This window comes from Echinops telfairi, unplaced genomic scaffold (assembly GCF_000313985.2).
Source record: "Echinops telfairi isolate 266 unplaced genomic scaffold, ASM31398v2 ScPeMD7_1713;HRSCAF=2227, whole genome shotgun sequence".
NCBI lineage: Eukaryota > Metazoa > Chordata > Mammalia > Afrosoricida > Tenrecidae > Echinops > Echinops telfairi.
Genome location: NW_022105611.1, coordinates 21,759,945 through 21,787,915, shown reverse-complemented (window position 1 = coordinate 21,787,915; position 27,971 = coordinate 21,759,945). Strand labels below are relative to the sequence as shown.

Sequence of the window (27,971 nt, the reverse complement as noted above, 5' to 3'; positions counted from 1 at the left end):
GTGCTTGGGAGAAGGGTGGAGTTGAACTTATTCAAGCCTAGTGACAATAGGGTTAGAAATTTAGGAGATGGCTTAGGCAGAAGGGGGGGAAAGGAAACCCCAGGAGAGAGTGAGGCTAGGGAGACCTACTGAAAAGACAGACAAGCCAAGAATGTGCCGATAATTAGAAGACAGAATAGACAGGAGGGTTGAGGGCCAGATGTCAGGGAGCGAAACAACCGACAAGGTACTCACGAAGGTGGGCACTGGGGGATAGTCTGGCTCCTTGGGTTTGCAGCAGGCACAGCAACAGCAAATGACCCGGACAATTCTCCTGAGAGTGAGATAGTGGGAAGGGATTAGTTTTGGTAAAGAAGCTGGGGGTGATGTGGGGTGAATTTTTGGGTGACTAGGGGGTGAGAAATCGGAGGTCATCACCTGAGAAGGTAGAAGACGGATTTGGGAGAGGGCAAAATGTTGAAGGGCACGGGCAGTGTCAGCCCCTCTCGGAAGTAGGACAGGTAGAGCTTGGATCGAGCAAACTTCCACTCCACATCAGCATCATCCTGGGGACCAGGAAGTAGGAGATGGTGCAAGGATCACTTTGGTAGCCAGCCCTTTAGCCCACTCAATCTGCCTTCTCTTTTCCCCCATGCTCACACCTCTTATTCTCCATAGTGTTGACCTCTCCCCGATTCTGATTTCCATCCTCACAGATCACCTCCATTGCCTCACCTCTCCATCTTATTTTTACCCTTCCAGTTCTAACCCACACGTCTGCTTCCCTCCCTCTTCTCACAATCCGACCTACTGTTCCACAACTCTGTTAGCGTGAGGTAGGGGCTTAGTGTCCTGAGATTCTGGTAGCCTGAGACCCTCCTTTAACAGATGAGGAAGATGAGGCATCAAGAGGGGAACTTGCTCAAAGTCTCAGGAACCCAAGGGCCTCGACCACTTTCACTTTCTTCTTCTCCATCTATTCCTCCCTCTCCCTCTCTGCTCTACCTAAACTGACCTCAGGTCACGTACCTCAATCTTCTGGAAGGAGTTGGTGATCATGGCAATGAGCATGTTGAGCAGCACTATGACCATGACGATGGTAAAGATGCCGTAGAGGGCGCGGCCCACAAATTCAGGCACCAGAAACTGAGGCATGTCTACCACGCTGTGCTCCTCCATGCCAAACATGGTCCAGAACAGAAACTGGAATGTCTCGTTGAAACTAACACGCCAGGTCAAGGAAAGGAAAACAAGGCACGGGTGAGAGATGAGCCTGAGCTCTGCTCGGACCATCTTCCCAGGCGTCCAGGATCCTGACAAAGGCAGTCTGCTTCCGAGTAGCCCTGGCCGCCCGCCAACCTTTGCTGGTTCTCACCTCCGACTTGTATTCTTTTAGTCAACTGACATTTAGGGCGCACACAGTAGTGCCATACGTGCTAAAGACAGAGCCAGAAACAAGACAAGAGCAGTCCCTGTCCTCAAGGAGGGCGAGTAGCCACTATGTGTGACAACGTTGGAAAATTACAGTAAGTGCTACGAAGGAGCAGCATAGGGTGCAATGAGTTGTAGAACTTGGGTGTTCCCTGGTCTGGGGGCCTGGGAGGTATCTTTAAGAACAAGGAGACCATGATCTAGATCCCAAACTTTGAGACTGAGGAGTCAATCCTGCCCCTGATAACAATTTAGGAATTATTTGAGAGCCATACAAATATTTTTACAGGCAAATGAAATCACCATGAGCTGGATAATATCCTTTAAATTGTTTTCAATTTTACTCCAGAGCCCCATAGGGCTCACAAACCACAGAGAGCTGCGGTTTGCTGACTACTGGTCTGGATGATCGATAGGTGATGGTGGTAGTAATTGCTGTGCCACCTCTTCCAGGAAGCCCTTCCTGAACTCGACTCCCCTGTTCCCCCTTCAACAGAATGTACATGTGTACTAGTCACAGGCTTAACCACAGACACTCTCTCCTGTTGACCGTATGTAAATTGTCTTATCCCCTCCAGCTCAGGCCCAGGTTACTGCAACACCCTGGCCACCTGGCCTCATGTTTTTACCTGCTCCTTCATCTTCCACGTGACAGCTGGGAGGCGCTGTCTGGTGCACTTGCCCTTCTGCTGGTCAACATGACATGTTCCTAACGATCCTCAGTCCAGATGTCCACCATGTAGCCTCCCTGAGATTTTTTAGTGACTACATATTTGCCTTACTAAGCTGCCACCCATGAATGAATAACCCAGGGAGGTGAAGTCTTCCCTCACTACTGCGCAGTGTCAGAAACCACCAGGAGTCATGAAGCCACTGGAATGTGTAGTTGTTAGCCCTAGCACGATGGCTTCACGGGACAGCTTTAAACTGTGCAAGCTCCGTTCCGTTAAGCTGACGTCCTGAAGCCAGCACAGAACCAAGGATTCTGGGTAAGACAAGTGATCTGAATAAAGTCTACGTGTACACTGGAGCGACGAGAAGCCTTGACCAATATCCTAGCGTGGCTCCTTCGGCAGCATCAGTGAGACCGTCAGGAAGTTGAACCATGTGACTTCAGAATTGTGTGACTGCTTGGGGCCCACTTGGAATTCCTTGACCTGCTGGAGAAAGCTCAGCTTCTTAGCAAAGCCTTCAAGCTGTAAGGCCTGGTGCCTGCTACCCTCTCCAGTTTCGTCACTCCTCATTTCCTCCACGTGTTCACAATAGGGGACTTACTCCAGGTTTAGTGGTTACCTGTTGGGCTGCAATCCGCATGATCAGCAGTTCAAATCCACCAGCAGCTCCGTGGGAGAAAGACAGAGCTACTCCCATGACCAGCCATAGTCTCGGAGCCCACAGGGGCTCACTAAGAGTCGGCGGTGACTTGATGGCAGCGAGTAATGTAGCTCCCAGTTGTGGGCTACCCCTCCTCTTTTCCTGGGGAGCCCTGTCTCTTCTGACGTTCAATAGCCCTTCCAGAAGGAGCCCAGATTCCCCTTTAGGTATGAAGGCTTCGCTGAGCGCCCAAGACAGAAGCAGGGTACTCCTCCTCAGGGCACCCTCGGCCTGCGCCTGCCTTTTCCACAGCGCTCATCACCAGTACAAGCTGCAGCTCCTTGGCACAGGCCTATGCTCTCCATAGCAGGACCGCCTCCAAAGAAGGTGGCAGGGCGGGTGTCTTCTCAAACCAGACCAAACGGAGACCAGAAACCAAGACCACAAAGGCAAAGCCGCCTTACAGAATCAAAGGGCAGCAGTTTCCTCAGGAGGCACAAGGGACGGACGGGAAAGAAGGACAAACGGAAAGGGTGAACAAGGGGGATCTGGGACAAGTGCTTTTGCCTTGTGGGGATCGCAGTCAGTGTCATGAAGCTAAATGGGTATGAAGTGTTGAATGGAAAACCAATTTGCTCTGCAAACATTCACCCAAATCAAAATAAAAGTTTTTTAAAAAGCAGAAACAAAAAACCCAATGCAATCCAATGGCTGAATGACTAAAAAATAATGAATTTAGAAAGTGAGTGAGTGAATGAATGAATGAGTAAGCAAACATGAGAATTAATTATTGACCATATTTAGGACAATTTAATCATCAAAAAGAATGATTATTGTTATATTTTTAAAATCTTTGAGTCTATCCCATGACATTACTGCCATCAAGTTGATTCCAACTCACTGTGACCCACAGAGGGTTTCTGAGGCAGTAACTCTTTGTCAAATAGCCTCATCTTCCTCCCTTAGAGCATCTGGTGGGTTTGAACCACCAACCTTTTGGTTAATAGCCCAGCACCTAACCCACATGGAGTCACCAGGACTCCAGGTTGATATTCAAAGTGGCAAGGAGAAAGCACTTCTTTATAAAGAATACCAGCTAATGAATATAGAATATATAAAACTGTGATTTTGCAACCACCATTGTAATAACTCATTCAAGTAAAGATCATCTGTGGCTACTGAAGTGGGAACTTGCAAGGGAGCGGGTGAGTCACACAGTCTCAGCATGTTTCCCCGTTACTAAAAGGAGAAGATGGGAGATTTGCTCAACTCTGCCTTAACCAAATGGCAGCACCAACCCACCCTGCTGACATCATGTACCTCCTGATATGATATGATGGGAAGTTCCCCTCATCAACTAGGTTGTGTTTTTTCCAAAAGAGAGAAAATCCCAATTGTGGAAAACTCTTTATCCACTCTTCACAAAAGTTCATTTGTCATAAAAGACAATGAAAAGGTTGAAAAGGTAAGAAGCGTGTTCTAACTCAAGGAAACGAGACAGATAATAAAGTGCAATGGCTGAGTCCTGATGGGATCATCTTGGGCCTTTAAAGAGCTATGAAGAATGTTGGAGCGCAATTGGGGGGAAACGTGAATGGCTGTTATCATAGATAAAATCATGATACTACTGTTAAAACTTTGAGAGAGGTAACGGCTCTATGGTTATGCTTTTAGGAGATGTGCTGAACTGCTTAGAGGTGAAGTACTGATGTCAGTAACTTGCTTTTAAATACTTCAGAAAAAGGATAGAGACAGCAACAGATCAAGCAAATGTGGTGCCATGTTACCAATCAGTGAAGCCAGCTGAGGGCATATAGATGGTCCTCGTACTATTCTTTTCACTGCTTCATAGGGCTCAACTCTTTATTCAGTATAAAGTTTGGGGAAGAAGTGAGAGGATGAATAAATGAATGAGTAGATGAACAAATGACTTAGCAGCAGAGTGAATCAATGAAGGAGTTAATCACTGGGTAAATAGATGAGGCAGGGAGGGAGGAGGCAGAGTGATCGCTAAAGCTTCAAGGTCCCAGATGCCCATTTGCCCATCCCGCCTCTGCCCTGGCATACTTGCCCAGCCGCTCCGTCTCCTGGTAGGGCACGTAGATGTTGTTGAGGCCACAAAGGAAGGCGGTCAGGATGATCATGAGGATGAACATAAACCTGGCAGAGGGTGTGACAGGGAAGGGTCAGTGCAGGTCTCCACACTCGGGGAGAAGTCATGGGCGGGGGGAGGGGGGAGGATGGTGCCGCCAAGTATGCATTGCCACTGTCATTAGGAACAGAGCTTTTCAGAGGAGGGAAGTGAGAAGGGATTTAAAGTGGGTGCCAGAGCAAGAGCCCTGCAACAATAAAGGGCACTGAGTTCTGTCAACCAAAGTTGGGGAGGGGCCAGTCTTGCAGGGAGGGGCTGAGATGGAGAGACGGTAGAGGGGTGAGTGGGAGTCAGGGTCCTTCTGAGTAGGCGTGGATGAGTCAGGTGCAGGGGTGGAGTGGGAGGGCCTCCTTCAAGCTAAACTGAGCAAAACCTGGCCTTCGATCTAACCAGGGCTTTCCCTACCAAGGTAACCCACGCCAGTCACACTTCTGGGAGGGGGCTTCCTGGGAGCAGGCACTAACTCTGGGTTCTGTGTAGGGTGAGAGGCCAATCTGGCTCTAACTATTAGGTGATAATCACCACAAAGACCAGAGAATATCTGGGGTTCAAAGAGCAGCTTTAAGAGTGGGAAGGGTGGAAAGTGACCTGAGTTCAGTGCCCTTGCCACAAAGGGGAAAATGAGGCCCCAGAGGGTCACATAGAGAGACAGTGACAGCACTCCCAGACCCGGCTCTTTCTGCTAGTAGTGTTTCTTACCCGGATGGCAGGCCACGGGCCTCTTGAGAACCCCATGGCTGTTAGGGACTTTCTCTGAGAACTGTCCATTTACACATAGACTCTAAACGTTGCCCATAGTTTCAGGGGTTCACAGGCCCCTGGAATCTATGGTGAAGAACGAGCATTCTACACTGGAACCGAGTGGAGTCTGTCAGGGAGGAGTGGGCTTGGCAGGGGACGGTACACACCGGATCATGTCGTCGATCATCTTGCCGATAGAAATCTGCAGCGTGCCCAGCGACTCGTGGGCTGGCAGAATGTAGGCCAGGCGGGTGAAGCTGAGCATGCTGGTGACAGCAAAGAGCACCTCAGCCAAGAACTGGGGGTCCTCGGTGCGCCACTCACTTCTCTCTGTGGATGGAGAGTGGGAGGCACGGGGCCGGGGCTGAGAGCCAAGGAGGAGGAGGCCTAGGGGTTCTGAATGAGTGGGGCTGGGGTTGGGGGGCCCTCACCAGCAGTGGTGAAATAATGGCAGGCAGTCCCATTGGGCGCATCCCAGCAGTGCATGTGGGCAAGACCAGCCAAGAGGAGGCGCAAGGCGAAGGCCGCCAGGTACAGCGACAGGATGACCACATCCAGGAAGTTCCACCAATCCAGGAGGTAGCTGCGCAGGCCCTCAATCCACACCTCCTTACACTCGAACCACAGGAAGCCTGAAAGTGGGCACAGCGGCTCAGCACGCGTGGCGCAGCGCTCTCCTCCTTTCAGGTCTCTGTGGGGGGCGGGGGGTGGACCCTGCCTCTGGGGACAGGTTTGGAGGTAAGACATCATGGGGGTATGTTGATAAAACGTAAGCATTTGTTTCCTTAAGTACACAGAGAGCTGCAGTGAAAATAAACAGATACTCCTCCCTGAGCGGTTGAACCCTCTGAGGTGCCTGTGCCATGATCACTGTCAGCGGATATCCAGAGAGTGGGTCACACCTGGGGGAGGCTGTTTATTGGGAGGGGGTGGCTTATTTTTTTAATTTGAAATTTAAAAAAATGCTTTTTACAGTTTTATTGGCACATAATCCACATATCATATAATTCAATAGTTCAGTCTTTTCAGGAACTGTACAATCATTACCACAATCAATTTTAGAACACCCCACACCTGCATGGTTAAATCACCTTTAAAATGAGTTTAATCACCATCAGTTCTAGGGCTCCCCGAAATTGAAATCTTTTTTTTTTTAATTAACAGATCATTTTATTGGAGGCTCTTATAACAATCCACACATCAATTGTATCAAGCATATTTGTACATATGTTGTCATTATTATTTTCTAAACATTTACTTCCTATTGAGCCCTTGGTATCAGCTCCTCTTTTTTCCCTTCCCTGCCCCCCAAATTGAAATCTTTAATATGTTTTCTGAGTTGTTTAACTTGGGGTGGGGGGGAATCTAACAGACCTAACACTCTGAAAAAGAAACAAGTTTATTACAAAGTAAAACTCTCTTGTTATTTATTTATCCTTCAAAATAATGATTCTGCTTCGGCCAGATTTTTCTAGAAAATCACACTCTCAATAAGTGTTGACAAATATTTCCCGACAATTGATTTGAAGGGGCCAGTCTCTCGGCGGAGCTCAGTGCCAGAGAGCGTGAGGGTCTCAGAAGCTGGACCCCATTAACCAAGCGACCCTGCCGACCCCTGGCTATCACCATGTGCTGTCTCGCTCATGGCCACCCCACCTTGAATGGCCTTCATACCTTTTGGGGGCTCAGGTCCAGCATGACCCCTGTGAAGCCTTTCCTAACCAGGTGGAGTGAGTTGCTCCCGACTGTTCTCATCGATCAGGTCACCTCTGATGCTCGTACTGCGGGGCGGTGGATTCCCCCCACGGGACCGCTTCTCCTGGGGAAGTGAGGAAGTACCCCAAAGGAGGCGACCACAAATGTAGAGCCCCACACAGGTACCTGTGACCCAAATCATGTGTAGGGACATCTCCCACACGCTCTGGCTGCGGCCACGGAAGGTGCTGAGCTGGGTCTCCATGACCAGGGACTCTCCCAGCAGGAAGATGAGGAACCACAGGTAGGAGGCGGAGTGCAGCAGGAACTTCAGTACCGGGATCTTCAGCAGGTGGCCCAGCTGGAGGGAGGAACAGAGCATGGCTCTCCCCTCCTAGGAGGCTCCGCCCACTACGACTCGCCCTTTCTTGGATTCTTTCACTCAGTTTTTGTTAAGGCATGGATTGAGACTCTCTCTCTATCAGGCCCAATACTTTCATATCTTTTGTTTCCTTTACAACTGGATGTGGTAGCTATGAGTTCCATTTTTCAGATCAGAAACTGAGAATCACGGGTGAAGTAGGTTTGCCTTGGTGGGCGCAGGGGTGGGGGTTCTCCTCAAACCCAACCAAGTTAAAAATAAATTCATTATCTCCTGTCCCAAATGATCTCCTTCTCTTGTGTCCCCATCTCGGAAAATGACTGAGACATCCAGGCCAGGCACCTGGGTGGCATCCCTGCATTCCCCACCCCCCACCCCCCACCCCCACACCTCTCCAGACCGGGAGTCTCTGCAATCCACCCTTCGTACCACTAAGGCCTGTTCTCCAACACGGAACGGATGGCTTCACTCACCTCATTAAAATTCGATCGTGGCTCCCCAGTACCCCTGGCATAGAGTCCCGATGTCTCACCATGGTTTATGATGCGCTGCACAATTTGGCCCCTGCCCTTCTCACACATTTGCACTTACTATTGCTCTGGCGGTGCTCTTGGGTAAGAGCTGCACTGCTAACCACAAGATTGGAAGTTCAAACACTCCAGCTACTCAGGGAGAGAAAGTTGAAGCTATCTGCATTGGCAAAGATTGACAGCCTTAATGTAGGGTCACTATTTGTCAGCATCTACTAGAGAGCAGGCTCTTTAAAATTGGTGTTGTTATTGCCATTTTCTATTTGACTGAGGCTTTTGCAGCATGGAATTCTTTTAAATTTCTAATGCTTTATAATCTGTTTTATGGGCTTCATACATTTGGTCCCCACTTTCTGGAATCCCTCTCTCTATTCTTTACCTGGGTAATCATTAGCAGAGCTTGTTTTTCATGATATCCCTAGTGCCGGGCACAAGGCCTGGCTCACAGGAGGATCTCAGAGAAGTATTTGTTGAGTGAAGGATTCAAAATATCTGGGTGCACTAGAGGTCCCAAAAGTCTTCCAGGGTGGGGTAGGGCCTCTTTAGGAGAGTACACTACTGCGCATAGGATTTGGGCTTTGGGGCAGAGGGACAGATTTAAAGCCTGACTCTGCTACTTACTGCTACCGTGGACAAATGGAGCCCTTGCAGTCCCTGTGTCGCGGATTAGGGAGCTGTCATACCTACCTTCCAAGGCCACTTCCAGTGACTTAATGGAAAACTGCCCAGGTCAGGGCCGTAGAAAACACGTGTTCAATAAATGACAGTGATCATGAATCTCATTCTCAGTACCCGGGACTTGGGCGCCAGCCAGTAGCCAAGGCAGAGGAAGGGCATGGTGAGGAAGATGAGGAAGGCGACAAAGAGCTTCCAGAGGGTGGTGCTTCCACGCCAGCCGGCCAGGTTCCCACACCAGATGGAGGACAGGACTTGCTGGCAGATGGGGTGTGCTACGAACTAAGCAGAGTAGAGGGGACATTAGGTGGGGGGAGACAAGAGGAACACTTGGGTACACTGCCTTCACTTCTCTGCCACAGAGATTGAGCCAGTCGGACTTCCCCCCTGGGCCGGCCAGCCCAGAAGACCGATGCGTCACTCGCCAGGTAAGTGGGCAGACCTTTCCCACTCTGGGCCTTGCTTTCCTTCTTTGTGGGGGAAGCTGAACTCGGGCATTTGTCTGAGCCCTCTAGAACCAACATTCTTGACAAGTCAGCCTATGGTGGGTGAAGTTGGGTCCCTGAGTCCCTGAACCCCACGGTTCCCTGCCTTCTTAGAGGAATAGCCTGAAGGATCGTGAGAGAGAGAGGAGCAGGGAAGGGGGTTTTGGTGTCTTGGATGGCAGGAAGGCTTTTGTTTAAGGCACAGGTGGGCGAGCCTATCTGAGGGCGGGTGAGGAGAATGAGAACTAAGGCTCTGGAGGAGGCTGAAAGGGGGAGCATGTTTTCAGTTAGGGGTGTGTACGTGTGTGAGTGTTTAATGAGACAGTGACTAGAATCACTTGCTGTCTAAGCCCTGAGAGGTCTAGTCTACTTTCTGTATAGAGTGAGATATTGGGGCCGAACAAGGGAGAAGGGTTGGCCCAGAGTGAAGCAGCAGATCAGATGTAGAGCTGGGTCAAGATCTAGGAGGAAGGTTCTAGTAAGTGATGGGTCTGCTAGGGGCTGGGCAGAGGTTCAAGGCTTAGATGAATGCTAAGAAGGGGGAGTTGGAGACCCCAGGGGGTCAAGAGCCTGGCTGGAAGGGTGCTCAGATTCAAGGAGGAAGAAGGGTCCTATGACTCAGCAAAGGACTTGGCAGGGAGGATACCTAGAAGTGGCAGGGCAAGGGGTGAGGGCCCCACTCACCCGCTTCTGATTGTAGTTGACGGCCAGCCGCAGCCTCGCCAGGTTGGGGATGCCTTCCTCAAAGGCCTGGCCCAGGCCATCAGCCTCCGTCTCGCTGCCCTCGCCCAGGTCGTTGAGTACCGCCGTGACCTCACTCTGGTTCCGGCACATGCCCAGCAGCTCAAAGCCGTAGTCCTGGCTCAGTGACTCCAGCGCAATGTACTCTGGCTGCAGGGAAGCAGACTGTGTGTGCCGGCCCCTTGTAGACGCAGCCCCTATTTATCTCTGCAGTTGGGTGGGCTAGGGCCTGGGTCCTGCCCTAGGGCCACCGCTTTCCTTCATGGGATGTTGCCTTGGGTCAGCGGCCACCTCACCTGTCTCCTGGCTATGAGTTACCTCCTCGGTTGCTTTGGCTCATCCGGAGCTACCTCTGCTTCATCACCCTCACTGAAACCCCAAGCCTGTCGCCATGCTCATCCGGAGCTACCTCTGCTTCATCACCCTCACTGAAACCCCAAGCCTGTCGCCATGCCCATCCTTTTGTAGTTCCCTTTCCTCATCCCTGGTTCCTGCCCCTCTTGGACTCCTGCTCCGGCCTCTCCTGTGCTCCTATCTTATGAGATCTCCTACTAGCAGTGTCAGGAGATGCAGGAACAAATTCGTGGTTCTTGCTGCCACTTAACCTTCAACGCCCCCTACCCCCCAGTTTATTTTTAGTTAATCATTTTATTGGGAGCTCTTACAGATAGAACATCGCGCAGTTCCATCACATCAAGCAGTAGTGTCCAATTGCTACCACCGTTTCCAGACATTTTCTTTCATCTTGAACTCCCTGCCCCCTGGGTTGTAACGTGAAGCACTAGCCCGGAGTGAATCCAGGCTCAGGAGGCTGGGTCAGCACTGTCCCCCAGCTTCCTTGCTATGCGTCCCTCTGCGAAAAAGGAGGGGAATTGTACCTGTGACAAGCCCTTTGGAAGGGCCCCTTTCCTGGTTAGCTGTGAAATTAGGGCTTGCCATGGTCCTGCTCTGCCACAGCCCAGGGGAGGCCACATGGTCCTTGACCAGTTCCTGTGGCAAATCCACGTCCAGCCGTAGGCCCTCATTTTGCCATTCTTGTCTGTTTCCTGCTAACTGGTAATTCTGAGGACCGGAACCAAGTCTGCTTGGCACAGAGCGGGGTGGCAGTGGATGAGGATGAACTGAACTGGAATGCTGGTATTCAAGGGCCCTGGCTGGGTCCTGCTTGCAGGCCTCTATTGGCAGGGGCCCCCCTCTTCTTGGGCACCCCTTCCGCACACTCACCTGGCCTCTACCTTTACCTGGACTGCATCCCTACTCCAGGGCTACTCCTTGCTCCTCTTCACCTGGATGAGACCACCCATTTTGATAGCTAAGTCAACTCCTGCTTCTTCCACGGAGTCAGTCTTTCCTTAACGCAACAGCTCTTGCTTCCTGAACCAGACTGCAGGGCTTTGCAAGCCCAGGCGGCAGCATCCCAGAGGGAAGGAGCAAAGCTGAGTGTCCTGGTGTGCGCTGTTGCCCCCCTTCGGCCCTCTCCCTGCTTGTGAACACACTCTTGAAAGCCCGGTCCTCTGGCTCCTTTGATCCCCAGCACACAATGCTCTGCAGGGTAGTGGGGGTTGGATACCCAGCGGGTACTCAGAAAGAAAACTTATGACATTGAATGCCCAGCTGCTTTTCAACCTTATACCTATTGGTCTCTCTCGACCCTCAGCGCCTGGGGACTTCTGGGTACGGCTTGTGATACCACAAGACTAGGTGCCCCTAGGGATATAGGCATGAAACTGAGAGTCCTTCCTAGCCACACCTTTTGGCTGTTGCTCTCCTACTTCATAGAAGACCTTCACAGGCCCGGCCAGTATGACCCATGTAGCATACGTGGGTGCTGAGAAGGGAGGAGGAAGTTCAACCCACCTTGAACTCGGGCTCCTTGCGTGCGAGGCGCCTGAGCTCGCGGCTGAGCTGGAAGGCAGCCAGCATGGCGTCCTCGCTGGCCAGCGAGAGGTGGGCCCTGCTGGCAATGCCGCGGTAGGTGTTGATGCGGGACAGGGAGAACTTCAGCAGGTCGTAGCGGCGGGCGTTGCCGCACTCCAGGCAGGCGCAGGAGACGGGGTGGGGCCGGGCGATGGTGTGGCCCTGGTCCATGAGCAGCTGCGCGATCTCATACAGGTCCTTCTGGCAGGCCAGCGTGAGTGGCGTGACGCCAGGGGCAAAGCGGGAGCCATCGATCGATGAGTCGAAGAAAGCCAGGGAGAAGGACCTGGTGTCGACTTTGCGGCCCTTCTCCCGTTCCAGGCGGGCCAGCAGGCGACGCACCACAGCTGGCTGGTTGGTGTCCACTGCCACTAGCAACGCCTCATGGATCTGCCGGAAGTCGAACTTGACATTGGCCAACAGCACGTCGGTGATGGCCTCGTGGCCCAGGCGGATGGCCAGGTTGAGAGCTTCCCTCCAGGAGCGATCCTCGGCCTCTTCCACATTTCGCAGGGGCCCGCCCGTGGCCTCCAGCCCGGCCTCCAGCAGCTGATGCACCAGGCCCAGCCGCCCCTCCTGAATGGCACCCAGGATCGTGGGTGGGAACTTCAGCTTTTTGTTGACGATCTCGGTCCAGTTGGGCTGGGGCTGAATGAAGGAGTGGGAGAAGGTAGGACCCATACCTCAAGGCCCTAAGTTGTAGGGCTCCTCTTTGCCCGCCGCCTCTCAAGCCTTTATCCCTTGCCACCCAGCCAGGCCACTGTACCAAACACATACTAACAACGCTGTTGTTTACCTTTTTATTGTGTGGACTCTCAGGTGAGGAAAGTGCTGGGGCTGGGGCACTTCCCTCAGGACAACTTCCACCCCCTACAGGTACCCCTGCCTGCCCTCACAGTGGGGTCAAAAGTGGGGAGGATAAAAGCAGGTGGTGGGGCTAGGCTGGGAGCCAGGTCTATAAGCAGGCACATGATCTCTAACCTCCAGGTTGTTGATTTCATTCCCCATCAGCTCTCCTCCCAGAAATCCCGGAGCATCTCTGATGGGCAGGTGCAGCTGGGTCCGCCCAGGAGGGTCTTTGAACTGGGTTCTTCGGAAGCCCTTCAGCACCAAACAAGCCTCCTGGCAGGGTCCCACCATGCTCCCCCCTCCACCAAACCCCTAACTGCCTTCTTTTGCTTTTGGGGTACATTTCTCCCCTCACTGTTCCCAGGAACAAGCCCCTCCTCACCGGTTGTCTCTTCTGGGCCCCCGTTCAGGGTTTCAGAGGTTCTTTTCCTACCCAGAGGAGCTCACCATACACCTACCTGGTGGCTAAGATGTCCCTGCTGCCTCTCTGGGCCAAACTATGGTTTTACTCATAGCCAGAAATGAGACCAGGATGGGGGGAGGGAGGGAAGCAGAGGCCTCTTACCGTGAGGGGGTCCATGGCCGCACCCACCTATGCTGGTAGAGACTGAGGGACTGCGCTCTTGCTGGGTGCTCCCCTGATGGAGCCTGGCCTCCTTTCTACCCACTGAAAACCCCGCCCTGGGCCCTCCCTCGGCCAGAACCAGCTGCTCCCCCAATGCCCTGCACTCCGGGGACTGGGGAGTTGGTGCCACAAAACAAAAGCTTCTGGGAAGAGGGAGAGAAGACATAGTTGCTCAAAGGAGGGGCTAGAAGTTAGAATGTTCTAACCGGAGAGGGCTTAAGAGACTCTCAAGTCCAACTAACCCTGTATAAAGAATGGGATTTGCCCCAGGTCCAGAGTCAGGCCTGGAACCATTGCGGAAAGCATTAACTTGTAGACGGGGTGCAGGAGGGTGAATCTTCTGGGCATAAAGTCACACAGTAGCACGAGGACCGATTACAGGAATGGGAACCCACAGACGGCACTGGAATGCGGCCTATGGCTCACTCAGCACCACGCTCGCCTTCCTCGGGCACTGCAGGCTCTGATCGGCAGCGTTTTCCTCCTCACTGGGCCTGTTTTCCTCTCAGGAAAATGAGCATGAGGCTGTGTTCTCTTCGTCAAGAGGAAGAAGTCCTGGATTGTGTTCCAAAGCCCTAGAGAGATCACTCATCTTACCCCAGAAGTTCCAAGGGGGAGAAGACAGGGCTGGAAGAATCAGGCACCATGGTGACAGCAGCCTTGACAACTGGGAGTTGGGAGTAAGCTGGGCCCACAGGGGCCTTCGGACGGAGTCCTGAGGGAGTGGATGAAGTAAAAGAGAGAGAGAGGCAGCTAGGCCACATCAGCCCTTCTCAGTTTTCAAGAGCTCCCCACCCTGAGTCCTCCCAGGGGGCTGCAAAACCACAGGCTCTCATGGCTCAAGTCAAGGGACGTCCCCGCACATGCCGGCGTGCTCTTCCACATCTCCCGCTGAGAAGTAGGACTGACAGAGAGGGCACTGGATCCAGGAAATGGGCGGCGAGCTCTCAGGGGAGGAAACCCACACTACAGATTCAGATGAAGAAGGTGATGAGGAAGGAGAGGCTGGCTGAGGTGGGGAGCTCTCTCCACAAGTGGCAGCGTGCAGGGGGAGAACCTCAATGTTGAAGGAGCCTAAGAGGGAGAGAGAGCGAAAGTAAATAAAATGTGTCTGCTCCCAGGTAGTAGTCTGAGGGAGCATCTGATGTCAAAATACAGGAATTTTATCACCGTCCAAAATTGTATAGCACAGAGATACTATATAGTCATGTATCCACCAAATATTCTTGGAGTGTTTACGATGCACCCACCCCCGAGGCTTGCCTCATGGAATGTAGAGCCCAGTGGTGAAGCTACATGGGGAAGCCATTACAGTGACACAGCAGGAAGCGAGGCCTGTTGAACCTAAGGGGATCAGAGCACTGCAGGAGCTCAGCTGGGAAATGACCGGAAAGAGGCAGGATCTGGCAAACAAGTACCACCTTCACAGAGACTCAGAAAATCCATTTCAGTGTGGACTTGAAGGAAATGCTACGCTTTCTCCAGTACTGCTTTCTATAGAACTACTTCATGCTTCCAAGGGCAGGGCTCATATCCCTTCCTTAGTGAACACAACCTGAGCAGGTGCTCAATATCGCCCTGTCTGATACGTAGATGTTCTTGACAATATTCTCAGATCTAGCTCCTCCTCAAAGGATGCCCAATGGTCCCATAACAGCCCTGCATGCCCAAGCCAGGGGGCTTACCAGCACACATGGGACATTGTCCACTCTCCTGGGCACCACTGCTTTGGGCTTGGGGTTGCCGTCTCTGTCCACTGCTGTGGGGCTGCGACTTATGTTGTCGTCTCTGTCCACTGCTGTGGGGCTGCGATACACGTTGTTGTGCTGTGCCCCTTCCCTTTGTTTGAGAGCTAGAGTTAGCTAGAAATCTGTGAGGAAACAAACAGTGAAAGACCAGATATTAGCAGTGGATGGATGGGATCACCAGTCATTAGAGCTGAAAGAGCCTAGAATTGGGTGGGGAAGGTGGAGCCTGGAGTTGGAGTCCCAGTCCCCCCACTTGGTGTAACAGACTCGAGGGATGTCCTTGAACCTTTGAACATCTGAGAAGAGAGATTCTATTACTGCTCTAAGGTGATTTTTAAAAAGCTGAAACATAATTCATATGCCATAAAATTCAAACCTCTAAAACATACTATGCAGTGACTTTAATGTATTTTTTACTGTGCTATTCATATATATTTGTCATTTTGGGGTGGAGCTTTTACAGACATAGTAACATTTCATAGTTCAGTTACATCAAGCAGTATTGACACTTGTTACCACAATCAGTTTCAAAACATTCTCCTTCTTCTTGACCGCCCCTATGCAGTGGTTTTTAGTATATTCATATAGTTGTATAATTATCACCAGTATCTAATTCCAGAACACTGTCATCACTCCACAGAGAAACCTGTGCCATTAGTAGTTACTCCCCATTCTCCCCTTCCCACAGCCCGACACCACTAAGCACACTCTCATCTCAATGGATTTGCGAGTGATGGTTTTTCTGGGGATCACAGTATGTGATCCTTTGTAACCAGCTTCTATCACAGAGCATGTTTTTTAGGCTCTTCCGGGTTGTAGCATGCATTCGCACTCCATTCCTTTTTTAATTCCCCCAGAAGTTTTACTCGACAGTCATTTAAAAATCATAGAATAATTCAATCATGTCAGGGAGAATCATACAATCACCCCTACATCAATTTTAGAACACCCCTCCCCATGGTCAAATTGCCTTTAAGATAATTCATGTGATCAGTCTGTTCTAGAGCCCCTTCCCCCTCCCCTGTTCATTAGTTACTCCTGAAATCCCCTTTTCCTCCCCATCTCCCTCCGTTCCTTTTCATGGTAAAGTAAGATTCCACTGCCAGGACAGACCATCTTTTGGTTATCTATCAGTCAGTTGATGAATATTTGGGCTGTTTCTACTTTTTTGATTTTATGAATACGGTTTTTGTAGATTTCTTAAGAATCTTCATACGAGGGGTACTCCCCCTCAAAACCCGATACTCATTTGTTTTTTTGATGTGAGGGGGATAGTGTATTTGGAGTTCGTTCCACCAGGTCAGACTATTTATCAAGTTTAAGGTTCTGAAAAGGTTGCGTAACAGTGTGTGACAAAGAAGGCCTGATTTGTGGCAGATGGGAAACCAGTTTTGCCACCATGAACATGCACTTGCACATCCAGTGCACTAGTTTTGGGCAAAAACAGCATACTTCTCTTGCCCCATGCATCCGACTCACCTGACCTCACTACGTACAACCTTTTGTTTCTGTGAATGAAGAGGGACATAACAGGATAGCGATTTGATAATGTAGAAAAGAGAGGAAAAAAACAAGGGAGGTGCTGTCAGCCATCCAGATGAGTTTGAAAATGTTTCCAAGAATGGAATTGCAGATTTGACAAGTGTATTAAGTGTAATGGAGAGTAATTTGAAGGTGATAAGGTTGTTTTGTGAAAATAACAAACACACACACATAGCTTTGAAAAAGCTTACTTAAAAAAAGAAAAAGAGAAAGCTTATTTGGGGGTACCCCCTTGTACATTATCGCGTGAATTGGAAGTTTTACTTCTTGTTCTCAAATCTGGATGCCTTTGATTTCTTTTCCGTCTTGGTCTCCAGTGTACGCTGAGCAGACGTGGATAAAGGGGCACCCTGGTCTTATTTGGGAGAAAAGCTCCCAGCCTTCACCATTAAGTAGGGTATTGATGGGCTTTGTCTGCTGAGAGTGTTACCATGGAAAATGCCGGACTCCTGTATCTGTTGAAATGATCAGGTGACTTTCGTCTGTGTCCAGTAATATAGTGCATAGCATTGATCCATTTTCATTTGTAGAACCAACCTTGCATTTCTGAGATAAATATCACCCGCTCTCTTTATTGCTTTCATTACAGAATATCTGAAATGATCCACAGGCAAAGCAGAACTAGCATGGTACTTCAGAATCTAACACAAGGAAGAGGGTATCAGGAATCCACGGACTTTCTTTTTGGGGGGTTGTTTTGTTGTTTCTTTTTCTAAAAAACTTTCATGGGCGGCTCTTACCTCTCTCATCACAATGCATACATTCATCCAGTGTGTCAAGCACATTTGCACATATGCTGCCATCATCATTTTCCAAGCATTCTTTTCCCACTTGAGCCCCTGATATCAGCTCCCCATTTCTTTCCCCCCACCCCACGAACTCTTGATAAGTTATAGGTTATTTTTTCCATATCTTATATCATCCTTCGTCACTCCTCCCACTGTTCTGTTATTCATCTCCCTGGGAGGTAGTTCTAGATTGATTCTTGTGACCGATTCCCTCCTTCCCCCCACACCCTCCCCTAATCCTCCTGGTATCTCTACTCTTCTTGTTCGACCTGAGCGGTTTATCTATCCTGGATTCCTGTATTGCGGGCTCTTATCTGTTGCAGTGTGCATACTCTGGTCTAATCTGATCTATAAAGTAGAATTGAGGTCATGATAGTGGGGTGAAGGAAGCACCAAAGAGCTAGAGGAAAGTTGTGTTTCATCGGTGCTATACTGCCCCCTGACTGGCTTATCTCTTCCCTCTGAGCCCTCTGTGAGGGGATGTCCAATTGTTTACAGATGGGCTTTGGGTTTCCATGCCCCCCCCCCTTTCACCTTGAGTATGGTTTTATTCTGGGTCTTAGATGCCTGATACCTGATCCCATCGACACCTCATGATCACACAGGCTGGTGTGCTTCTTCCATGTGGGTTTTGTTGCTTCTGCGCTAGATGGCTGCTTGTTTATCTTCAAGCCTTTAAGACGCCAGAGGCTATGTCTTTTGATAGCTGGACACCAACAGCTTTCTTCACCCCATTTGCTTATGTACCTGCTTTGTCTTCAGCGATCATGTCGGGAAGGTGAGCATCACAGAATGCCGATTGTTAGAACAAAGTGTTCTTGTGTTAAGGGAGTACTTGAGTCAAGGCCCAATCCACTGACTTACTTAATAAACAGAGGTCGGATCGTCCATTTGAGAAAAGGATAGGAGTTCGCTCTCATATGCCCAATTAAAATTGGAGCCCTACTCCAAAGACTCACCTTCAATTTCAGTTAACAACTACTAAGCAACACATTTTAATGAGTGTCTACTGAACGCCAAGTTGGGTAGTGGGGAAAGCAGGTGGGGAAGATTGGTTTCATTATTACTGCTCCCATTCCCTTGAAGATACTACTCCAAGAGTAATACACTAATGTTCTTCAGTGGTGTTAAGGGTTTGTTTATTATAAGACAAGGAACAGTAATGCCTGAGGATGGAAGAGGCAAGCTTCATCTCAAGGTAATTCCTTAAAAACACCAAATAGCAAACCAAACAGGTGCACCTAGAGCGTAAACTTCCTTCCGTTGACGTCTATTCCTTCTAGCATTGCTGAACTCCCCAAGTCACACATACATCAGATTTTTTTCAAGATCAGGAACAGCACAAAGGTAAGTAACCACAGGATACGGGAGAATTAGGCAACACTGTCCATGAGATACAAAGTATTTATCTTCAGACTCTGATGCACTACAGGGCTTTCTCCTTGCCCTGCTCCCAGCCTGAGAAAATGGAGAAGAGGCTATCTTTTCTCCACTGCCCTCCATGTGTACCCTAACAGATCAGGACCTACACAAAGGTGCTTTCTGACCTAACGAAAGCAAGCGAGAAGGAAGGGCAACATGGTCTGTGGCGGTGGTTTGGGGTTCTTAGGTTGGCCTTACTCACCTGTGGTCCTGTACTTTCCGTCTCTTTGTCCTGCTTGCACCATTCTCCGAGTTTTGCTTCTTGGGTCTGGGCTCTGTTAGAAATACTCATCAAATCTAGCTCATTAGCAAATGTCCTCACCTCTACTGTACCTCCTCACTGGTCAATACTTTTTAGAGGAAATGTTAATTCCTACCAGACACTTGCCCTGGATATTCTAATCTAGTCCTTCTATATGCTTCTTCTCCGAAGCACTTCGTTTTCAGTTTTGTTTCTTTGTGTGACATGGACACCCGTTTCTCTGGGAGGCAAGAGGCATTGCTATTTTATTCACTGTGGTATCTCCAGCACCTAACATGGAGCCTGGCAGACAAGAGATACTCCATTTCGGACACATGAGTGGTAACAAAACCCAGTAACAACCATTTGTGTAGTGATTCAGTATTTATGAAACCTTGTAAAGCACAGAATACTTCACAAAGTGCTTTCATAGTCCTCCACTTGGAAGGTAAAGGAACCGAAGCCCCCAAAGAGAAAGATTTTTCTGATTCCTAGACTGATGGTTCTTTTAATTCCTACACAACACTTGGACTTTTCTTCTGGAGACAAGACACTAACAATCCTGTTTCCTCCCCCCACTGTCCCACCAGGAAGTCCCATTTTATAAGCCTTTATCGTAGTGGTGGATTCAGGTAGAGGACAGGGCTAAGGATAGATCATGGGCCTCACCTGAGTGATCTGGATGCCTGGAGCCTGGTCCGGAGTGGTTGTCCCCTGGATCTGCTGCATTGGTTGGGGCTGCCCTGCGGGCAGCAGAAAGCACCATGCGAGCTGAGCGGCCAAGAGTCCCTGGCTGCAGCTGCTTCAGAATGTTCTTGAGCTTTGCAATGTTCTTGTTGCTCCTGTAGCCAAACACAGAGAGCGCTTGGCTTAATTCAGAAGAGAGACTTCACTCTGCTCACACTGGTCAGTGCCCTCTGGCTTCCTGGAAAAGGCTGGTTTGATATGCAGGCATACCTCGGTGGTATTGCGGGCGTGAGTACAGAGCACCTCAATAAAGTCACTATCACTAAAGTAAGTTACATGAATGTTTTTGGTTTCCCAGTACATTGAAAACTTACATGTACCCTGTACACTATTCTATTAAATGTGCAGCAACGTTAATGACAAAGCTTGAACTATTGTGAGGATTACCACAGTGCGACACGGAAACCATCCACACTATCTGTGACGTGCAATAAAAGCGAGGCACAATGAAGTGAGGTCTGCTTGAATATAGCAGGCTAGGCTTAGAGGAGTCGGCCCTCAGTGTCCAGCGCTCTGCCCCTGGATGGATTCAACCAACCAAAGATGGAAAGCAGTCAGGGGCTTGGGGTGGGGAGCAATTAAGCAAGCAAAGCTCCTGGCCTCAAAGGCTTCGAGGGACTGAAGCGGCATTTACACTGTATTAGGTACTAACAGTATATTAGGCATTACATGAGCTTTTACACTGGCATTAATGCGGAGATGATTTTCAGTATATGGGAAGCTATGTGAGATACAAATGCTATAGTATTTTATATAAGGGGGCTTGAGCATCCTTGAATTGTGGTATCTATGGGGGGTCCTGGATACTGCGTGTGATTAATTGAGCTTGTGCGCCTCTGCACACTTGGTAGTATTTTTCTTCCAGATAAAGGAATTTGAAGTGGCTGAAAGGATGCCACGCTGGCAGCTACGTACTTCTGAGGATCTGGGAAGAATGTCCTCCGGATGGAAGGATTCGCCAGCCAGGGGCTGGAACCAGACTCCTGCGCATCAGATCCCTGAGAAGAAAATGGAGAAACAGGAAATAATAGAGCTTCACCACCAGGGGACGCTGTACCCACAATAACTCCTACAGGCGTGTTTGCTTGTGTGAGCACGTGCTCAAATTCTCTTCCAGCTTTAAGAGCTGAACTTCTGTAATTTTCCTGTATGTAGTTCCCCAATGGTAAGGATTGTATCACGTTCCTGAAAACTCCCGGGGGAAGAGACTACTAACTGTGGAGGAAAAAAGGGGCTGAGAGGCGAAGTGTAATAAAAGCTACCACCATCAAAAACCAAGAAGTATGAGGTCTACTTTGTCTCCAGGAAGAACCAATGGTCCAACAACTCTGAATAGTCGATGTGAGGCTCACTCTTCCACACAGGAGAGGAGAGAATTCATTTCTTCCTGTGAGAGGGCAGCAAGCCCATGTGCTTGCATCGGAATGCGTGCACAGCCCATATGCATCAGTCTGTCCCACACAGGCCACAGCTTCCTCACCAGAAACCAAAAGGGGATGGGAGACGGTAAGTCCATGTTCTATCCTCATACATACCTGGCTCGGCCCAGAGCTCTCAGGGGCTGAGGGCCCTGTTATGGGGTCATCGGAGGAGTCCAGAGGGGAACGAACCCGTAAGAAGGCCAGGCCAAAGGGCTGATGACGAGTGAAGGGTTGGGAGCAGGTGAGGCGGAGTCGGTCCCATGACTCCCTTGATGCTGAGGCCAGGAAGTCATCTAAGGGGAAGAGAACGCACACAAGGGGGAGAAGGGAGAAAAGAAGAGAAGGTCAGGACAAAGGAGGGGAAAGGAGGTGGGACTATAAGGAATAAACTCCAACTACAGGAAGGATGAAGGCCCCTGGTGTCTGACCACCTCAGGCCAGGGTGCTCAGGGCTCAGCAGAGCCACACAGGCCAATCAGGGCCCTCTCGAAGCCCTTGCTCTCCCACCATCAAGCTGCTCTGTCATGGTTCCACTCTGTTCCGCACACGGCTACATCCTTGCTGGGTACCTCTTTGGAGACCTCGTCAACAGCTCATTTCAGGAGGAGGTATTTATAATGTCCGGGTGGGGGGTGACCCAATGGATTAGCTGAGACAGAGCTACTCTTCTTCCCTGACCACTTCACCTCAAGCTTCCTCATGCCATGGCACGCCCCCCACCACCACACACTCCCATCACACTCAACTCCCCACACCAGCCAACCAGTACCTCAGCTCTCCACCTCATGTGCCTGTCATACCACTCGTCCTCGACAGCAGGGCTTCTCAACCCTCCCAATGCCGCGACCCATTCATGCAGCTCTTCAGGCTGTGGTGACCCCCAACCGTACGATTATTTCTGTTGCTACTTCATAACTGTAATTTTGCTATTGTTATGAATCGTAATGTAATATCTGATAGGCAGGATGTATTTTCATTGTTACAAACTGAACATAATTAAAGCTTAGTGATTAAAGCATTGATTAAAACATTTACCCAGTAATTACAATTCATGAAGTATCATTTTACCTCCAATACTGCTGCTTTCAACACAGTAGCTGCTTTTAACAGAGTAGCTGGTTTCAACACAGAAGCTGCTCTCTACACGTGTGACTAGTTTGCATAAGTACATTATGACACCAATCGTCACATACACTTGTATTTGTACGGGGTGTGTGGGATGGGGTTGGCACGATGATGTCATCATGCCGGGTACTCATATGTGGGTGTATTTGCATGTGGGTGGACCCACCTGGAGACGGATAGAGGAGTGATGTCTCGGTTCCTAAGACCAAGGGAAATATGTGTTTTCCGATGGTCATAGGTGACCTCTGTGAAAGGGTCTTTCGACCCCCAAAGGGATTGAACCTACAGGTTGAGAACTGCTGCTCTATAACATTACAAACGTTTCCAACTTAAATGGAGACAAATTCTGCAAAAAAAAAAGGAGACAAATTCTGACTATAGATGGAAAGTTCCCAGAGGTCAGAATCAGGCCTCTAGCGTCTTCAGCAGCACCCACTCCACTCGGAGATTAGCACAGAACAGAAGGCAAGAAACACTGTGCTACACGTGTTCTCTAACCTCCACTCGCCTTCCCATCACAGACGGAAACATGCGCCTCATACCCTTACAGACACAGATGCACGAACAAAAACACACCAATGGCAAATGAGAGTTCGACTTTTGAGTTCCACTGGATCTCGTGATGCATAAATAAAATCATAGCGGCTCACACCTGGGAGACATAGCAACTGACACGACACATGGACCCACCCTGATGCAGCCCTGGAAGCTGGAGAAGCCACGTAGACCCCTGCCAGCACTGAGATGTTTCCAACGCCACTGGATCCAAAGACTTTCTACCCACTGGCCTGTAATCTTCTACATTCGGCATCATTGCATGTGTTTTGTGAGTCTGAAGAGGACTTTAGAGATTGGTATCGGACATATGGGCTAATATAGGACTTATGAACTTGATCTGGACTGGGCTGGGATGTTTTCTCAATGTTCAAATGCTCTTGTATATAAATCTCTTTCTTACACACACACACACACACACACACACACACACACACACACACACACAAGTCTCTCTCCCCTGCTTTTTCCCTCTTTACCATCTTTAAACATGCGGACCCCTGAGCGGTTCTTCCCTTGCTTTGAATCAGCCAGGGACATCAGCATGGTTGCAGGGAGCAGGGTGACAAAAGGTCTGTCCAGGGACCAGGAAGAACGACCCACATCAATTTGCACGAAAGCAGAGCCACAGTTACCTGGGGACACAAAAGTTGAGAGGAAAATAAAGCTAATAAGGAGACAGGGTATAAGGGAATTGGGTGGGAAAGGGTCCTTCTAGAGCTCACTGGAAGTCCAGAAAGGTCAAACAACATGTGAGTCTCATGGGGACCAGTAGCTGAAGTGAACTGAGACCTCAGCCCACTAAATCATCATATGAAAGATCACTGGGCTCCTCATCAGAAACCTTCCCTTGTCCCTCCCCTATCCTCTGACCTGGCCAGGCAGAACTGAATTCTGTCTCTACTAAATCTTTCTCGTGGGGTCTGACACCCCTCTGGACAGAGCTGGAAGAAATGGTCTTTGCTAGTCTTTTATTCTAGAAACTTCTAGGAACAATCTTCTTAGGCCATAAACTCCCATCTCCTTCAGTAAACCTTTCTAGATTAACTGCATAATTCATCATTCCAGCCTCTTCTTGACTCTGACATCTGGAGGTGCATACAAACGCTACTTGTCAGCGTTCACAATCTTGTTTAATGGCAGGTACGCTGCTTGATTCAAAGGGTGCCATTCACACTGTAATCTCATAGCCCTGGGAGTACTGCAGTATCACAGATCTGCCCCAAGGTCTGGGGCGGTATCTCCCCGTCATTCCCTGGTAGGGTTGTGTCTATGAAGGCTGCTCAGCTAGACTTCACCAAGACGTTGTTGTTGAGGGGGGTGAGGGTGTGTGCACATTATTTCTGTGCTCTCTTTCAGAGGTTCTCGGGCTCCAGAGAACTCACTCACCAACATCGATGTAGCCAATAGGCACTGCTCTCTCCAGCTGCAGTTCCACCTTCAGTTGCCCACTTTTATCCTCTGGGCAGCTGAGCCAAGGACCCCTCTGCCTGTCGGGGTTCAGCAGGTTCTCCACAGGATACTTAGGATCCTAAGTCAGAGAGAGGAGGCAAAAATCAGGAACCCTACTGAGCCCAAGGGAAAAGAGGATGTCTATGAAAAGAGTCAGGTACTCTGACTCTCCCAAACCTTTCCGGGCATCCAAACGTGAAAGAAAAAGCATAGTCCGGAACCTATAGGAATATGAGGGTGAGTAAGAAAAGCCTTCTTAAAAATCCTAGGCACCTTCATTAAACAAAGACATCAAGCCATGAAGCCACTGTTCCTCGATGTCAAGGTCCACACACTGAAGGCAGGGCTTCACCTCTCTAACCCTGGAGTGAGACCACGTGAAAATGGCAGTGTGGGTGTTCTCAAGGGACCCCAAAACCCATGTTCCTTTTCAATGTTCGTTGAGTTTGGGGAACAAATGGAAGTCTAAAGAGGCAGCAAGATCAGGGCTGTGGGGCACATGGGATAAAGCTTCCCAATGACATTCTCTAAGGACAGCCCTTGCTACCCTTGTACAACGAGCAGGCATATTGTTTTGCTAGAAAACACAACAGCAAATGGTCTTTTTCTCATCAGTGCAGTTTTCAAATTTTAAACACTTCCCCCTAAGAAGCCCCTCTGTTTGTCCTGTGCCTTTAGAGAAAATCTATCAAGATGACCCCCTTGAGGTCCCCCAAACCGGGGCCATAACCTTCTGAGCTGCCCTCTGTGCCAGGAGATTCCCACAGAAGCCACTGTTTGGATTTGCTCTTTACAAGGCAGCTGATGAGAATGAGACAACAGTATGAGGGAGAGAACCTGTCTGCAGGTGCCCCTTGATTGCAGAGACGTTTCAGTACAAGTGGTGTTTGGAATAAACCCACGCAAGCGTGAACTGGATGTTTTCACAGCATTTCTTTTTCACCTACCTCCATAGGTCATGAGCTAAGTGCATTACAGACACTATCTCATTTCATCTTCCCAGTAACTCTGAAGTAGCCGCTGTTTCCAAAACCAGACTGACCGCTGTGAAGTAGATTTGGACTCATAGTCTTTACAGGACAGAGGCGAACTTCTCCCAAGGGGTTCTGAGGCTCTACGTCTTTACAGGAGCAGACTATAAAGCTTCATCTGATGGTGGGTTTGAACTGCTACCCATGAGTTAACAGTTCAATACGTAAGCCACTGTGCCACCAGCACTCCTTAGTCACAATTAGTATTTTTTAGTAGATAAATAAACTCAAGCTTGGACAGGTTTATTAAGTTACCTAAGTCCATGAGGCTAGATAATCAAGCAAAGCCAGGATTCTAAACCAGGACTTAGAACTCAGAATTCTTAACCACCACATTATACTCCAAAGAACAAAAAACCACCTCAAACTCACTGCCATTGAGTCAGTTCTGTCTCATGGTGACCCTATAAGGCAAGGTACCCCTGAGGGTCTCCAAGACTGCAAATCGTCATGGGAGCCGAAAGCCTCATCCTTTTCCCTTGGAGCAGCCAGATGCCTTCCCAGATAGCTATTTCATCCTGGAAATAACTCTGTAAGGTAAAAGGCAAGCATTTTAATCGTGCATCTGAGACACAGACGTAAAACGATGTGCTCAGAGTCAACACTCGTGGTACTGAGAGAGAAAGTCTGAGTTCTAACCCAAGGGCAGCTATTTTTGAGGCAAGTGGTCTTGAGGAAAACATCTTCCCTCTCTGGACTGAAACGGTTTCATTTGGAAGTAAAATAAGAGGCTAGATGTATGGTTTTCAACAGTTTTGTTGCTGTTTTAAAGCAACAACCCCCCTTCCTTTTAATCGAAATCTTATACTGAAGTGTATATGTACGTGTGTGTACATGCATCACACACCTATACAAATAAATGGCTTTAAACAAATAAAAGCACAGCTCTGGCCAAAGTGCCAGCGGAGGAAGGGCTAGATACATGCTTCTTCTTCTTCCCCTTAACTTCGAGAGGTAGGTTCTCACAAGGTCGTTTGAAAACCACTACGTTAGAAGATTTAAAGGGTCACTGGCATTTTATATGGCTCAGAGTCTAAGACAAAAACCATTAAGGCTGACTATACAGTTAAGGATATGGGTAATTTTCAATTTATTTCACCAAGAACAATCATTTTAGTTATTAATTGGGACAGGGTCACTCCTTCCAAAGGTCTTTCTGAAATGTGCGGGTGGGGTTTGGACTGGCACAACAACCAGGAAGCAATATGGCACTGCTACACAACGCAGACTCATCCTACTCAAAATGCCATTGGAACTTCCTTGAAAAATGTTAAGAGTAGCAGGAGGAGAGGCGAGAAGGAATAAACAGATAAAGCAACAACAACAGAGAAAAGGACGAGCCGTCTCTAAGAATTACCACCCTGGATCAGTCTTAGGACCCAGGGTGGGGGTTATGGCTCTATCTGGGATATTACCGAACTTCATGATGACGGTGGTGTCTTGTCAGGGCAGGGGTGACTGTGAGTACCCTGGCCTGCTCTGAGACAAAGTGGCCAAATTACCTTTCCAGGAGCTGCGATGCAGACTGGACACACAGCTTAACCAGCTCCCTCTAACCCATGGGTAGGGTCCTGAATGTGCCTCCCTCTTTACCTCTCATGACAAGCTCTGTTTCCCTCATTAGGCTTTGGGCTCCCAATGAAGAGGCATTGTCATATTCAAGGATTTCTTGAAAGTGGAGCCAAATCTCCTATTTCCCTTTCATTCTTTCCAGCTACCAAGAAAAAAAAATCCTGTTAATCTACCTGAGAGGAAAATGACACCACGTGGCTGATCTTCACAGGCGCCATGGCGGGCCTGGCAGCTGTCCCAAGTCCAAAGCAACAATGTTTTCTCCCAAGCTTTCTTCCAGCTTTGCCGCCACCTTGGCACTGCCTATATTTTGGTTCTGCCAGCTTCCAGAAGAGAAAGAACGTGCATGTCACTCCTGGGGAAGAGAGCACAAGGCAAACAAACAGCTCACCAGGGAGGATTCTCTGGTCACAGGAGTCATTTGCATCGGTCAGTCAGGCTGACACTGATGACTGGCCACTCCTCGCCTGGTACAAGCGGCGGGTAGGGAGCAGATCGGAAGCAGCCAATGAGACTCCAACAAACACAAGCAAAGGGAATACAGCCATGGGGCAACAGAGCAGCAAGAACAAAATAGCACATTCATATATTAATGTTGGGTCACAAGTAGGCGAGTTCCTACGGAGAAGCACAAGGCACCGATTGTGCTTTAAATCATTCACCTTCAGATCCCTACAGCCGAGCACAGAGTAAGGATGCCCGACAAGGGTTTCACTAAATATAGGCTAGAAGCCCCTTCTGTTTCCTTTCTCCCCAGAAGATGAATCTTCCTAAATTAGCTTTTCCTTATGTTTCTCCTCTACTAGAAATC

General features: G+C 49.3%; 1 protein-coding gene across 1 annotated transcript in view; it reads right to left on the bottom strand.

The window, feature by feature from the left end:
* XNDC1N (XRCC1 N-terminal domain containing 1, N-terminal like) overlaps nt 1–27,510 on the bottom strand; it is a 30,803-nt gene extending 3,293 nt beyond the window's left edge. The window contains exons 1-19 of the mRNA XM_045293095.1: nt 27,334–27,510; nt 24,495–24,636; nt 23,585–23,740; nt 21,540–21,718; nt 20,920–21,002; nt 19,927–20,099; nt 19,219–19,291; nt 15,202–15,386; nt 14,370–14,590; nt 11,983–12,690; nt 10,069–10,275; nt 9,017–9,181; nt 7,499–7,673; nt 6,049–6,249; nt 5,785–5,947; nt 4,792–4,884; nt 1,009–1,201; nt 418–545; nt 235–313 (exon numbers count right to left, since the gene is read on the bottom strand). Of these exons, the coding sequence (XP_045149030.1) occupies nt 235–313; nt 418–545; nt 1,009–1,201; nt 4,792–4,884; nt 5,785–5,947; nt 6,049–6,249; nt 7,499–7,673; nt 9,017–9,181; nt 10,069–10,275; nt 11,983–12,690; nt 14,370–14,590; nt 15,202–15,386; nt 19,219–19,291; nt 19,927–20,099; nt 20,920–21,002; nt 21,540–21,718; nt 23,585–23,740; nt 24,495–24,636; nt 27,334–27,378 (3,369 nt within the window). The 5' untranslated portion in view covers nt 27,379–27,510. The remainder of the gene's footprint in view (nt 1–234; nt 314–417; nt 546–1,008; nt 1,202–4,791; nt 4,885–5,784; nt 5,948–6,048; nt 6,250–7,498; nt 7,674–9,016; nt 9,182–10,068; nt 10,276–11,982; nt 12,691–14,369; nt 14,591–15,201; nt 15,387–19,218; nt 19,292–19,926; nt 20,100–20,919; nt 21,003–21,539; nt 21,719–23,584; nt 23,741–24,494; nt 24,637–27,333) is intronic.
* Between the last annotated feature and the right edge of the window lie 461 nt (nt 27,511–27,971).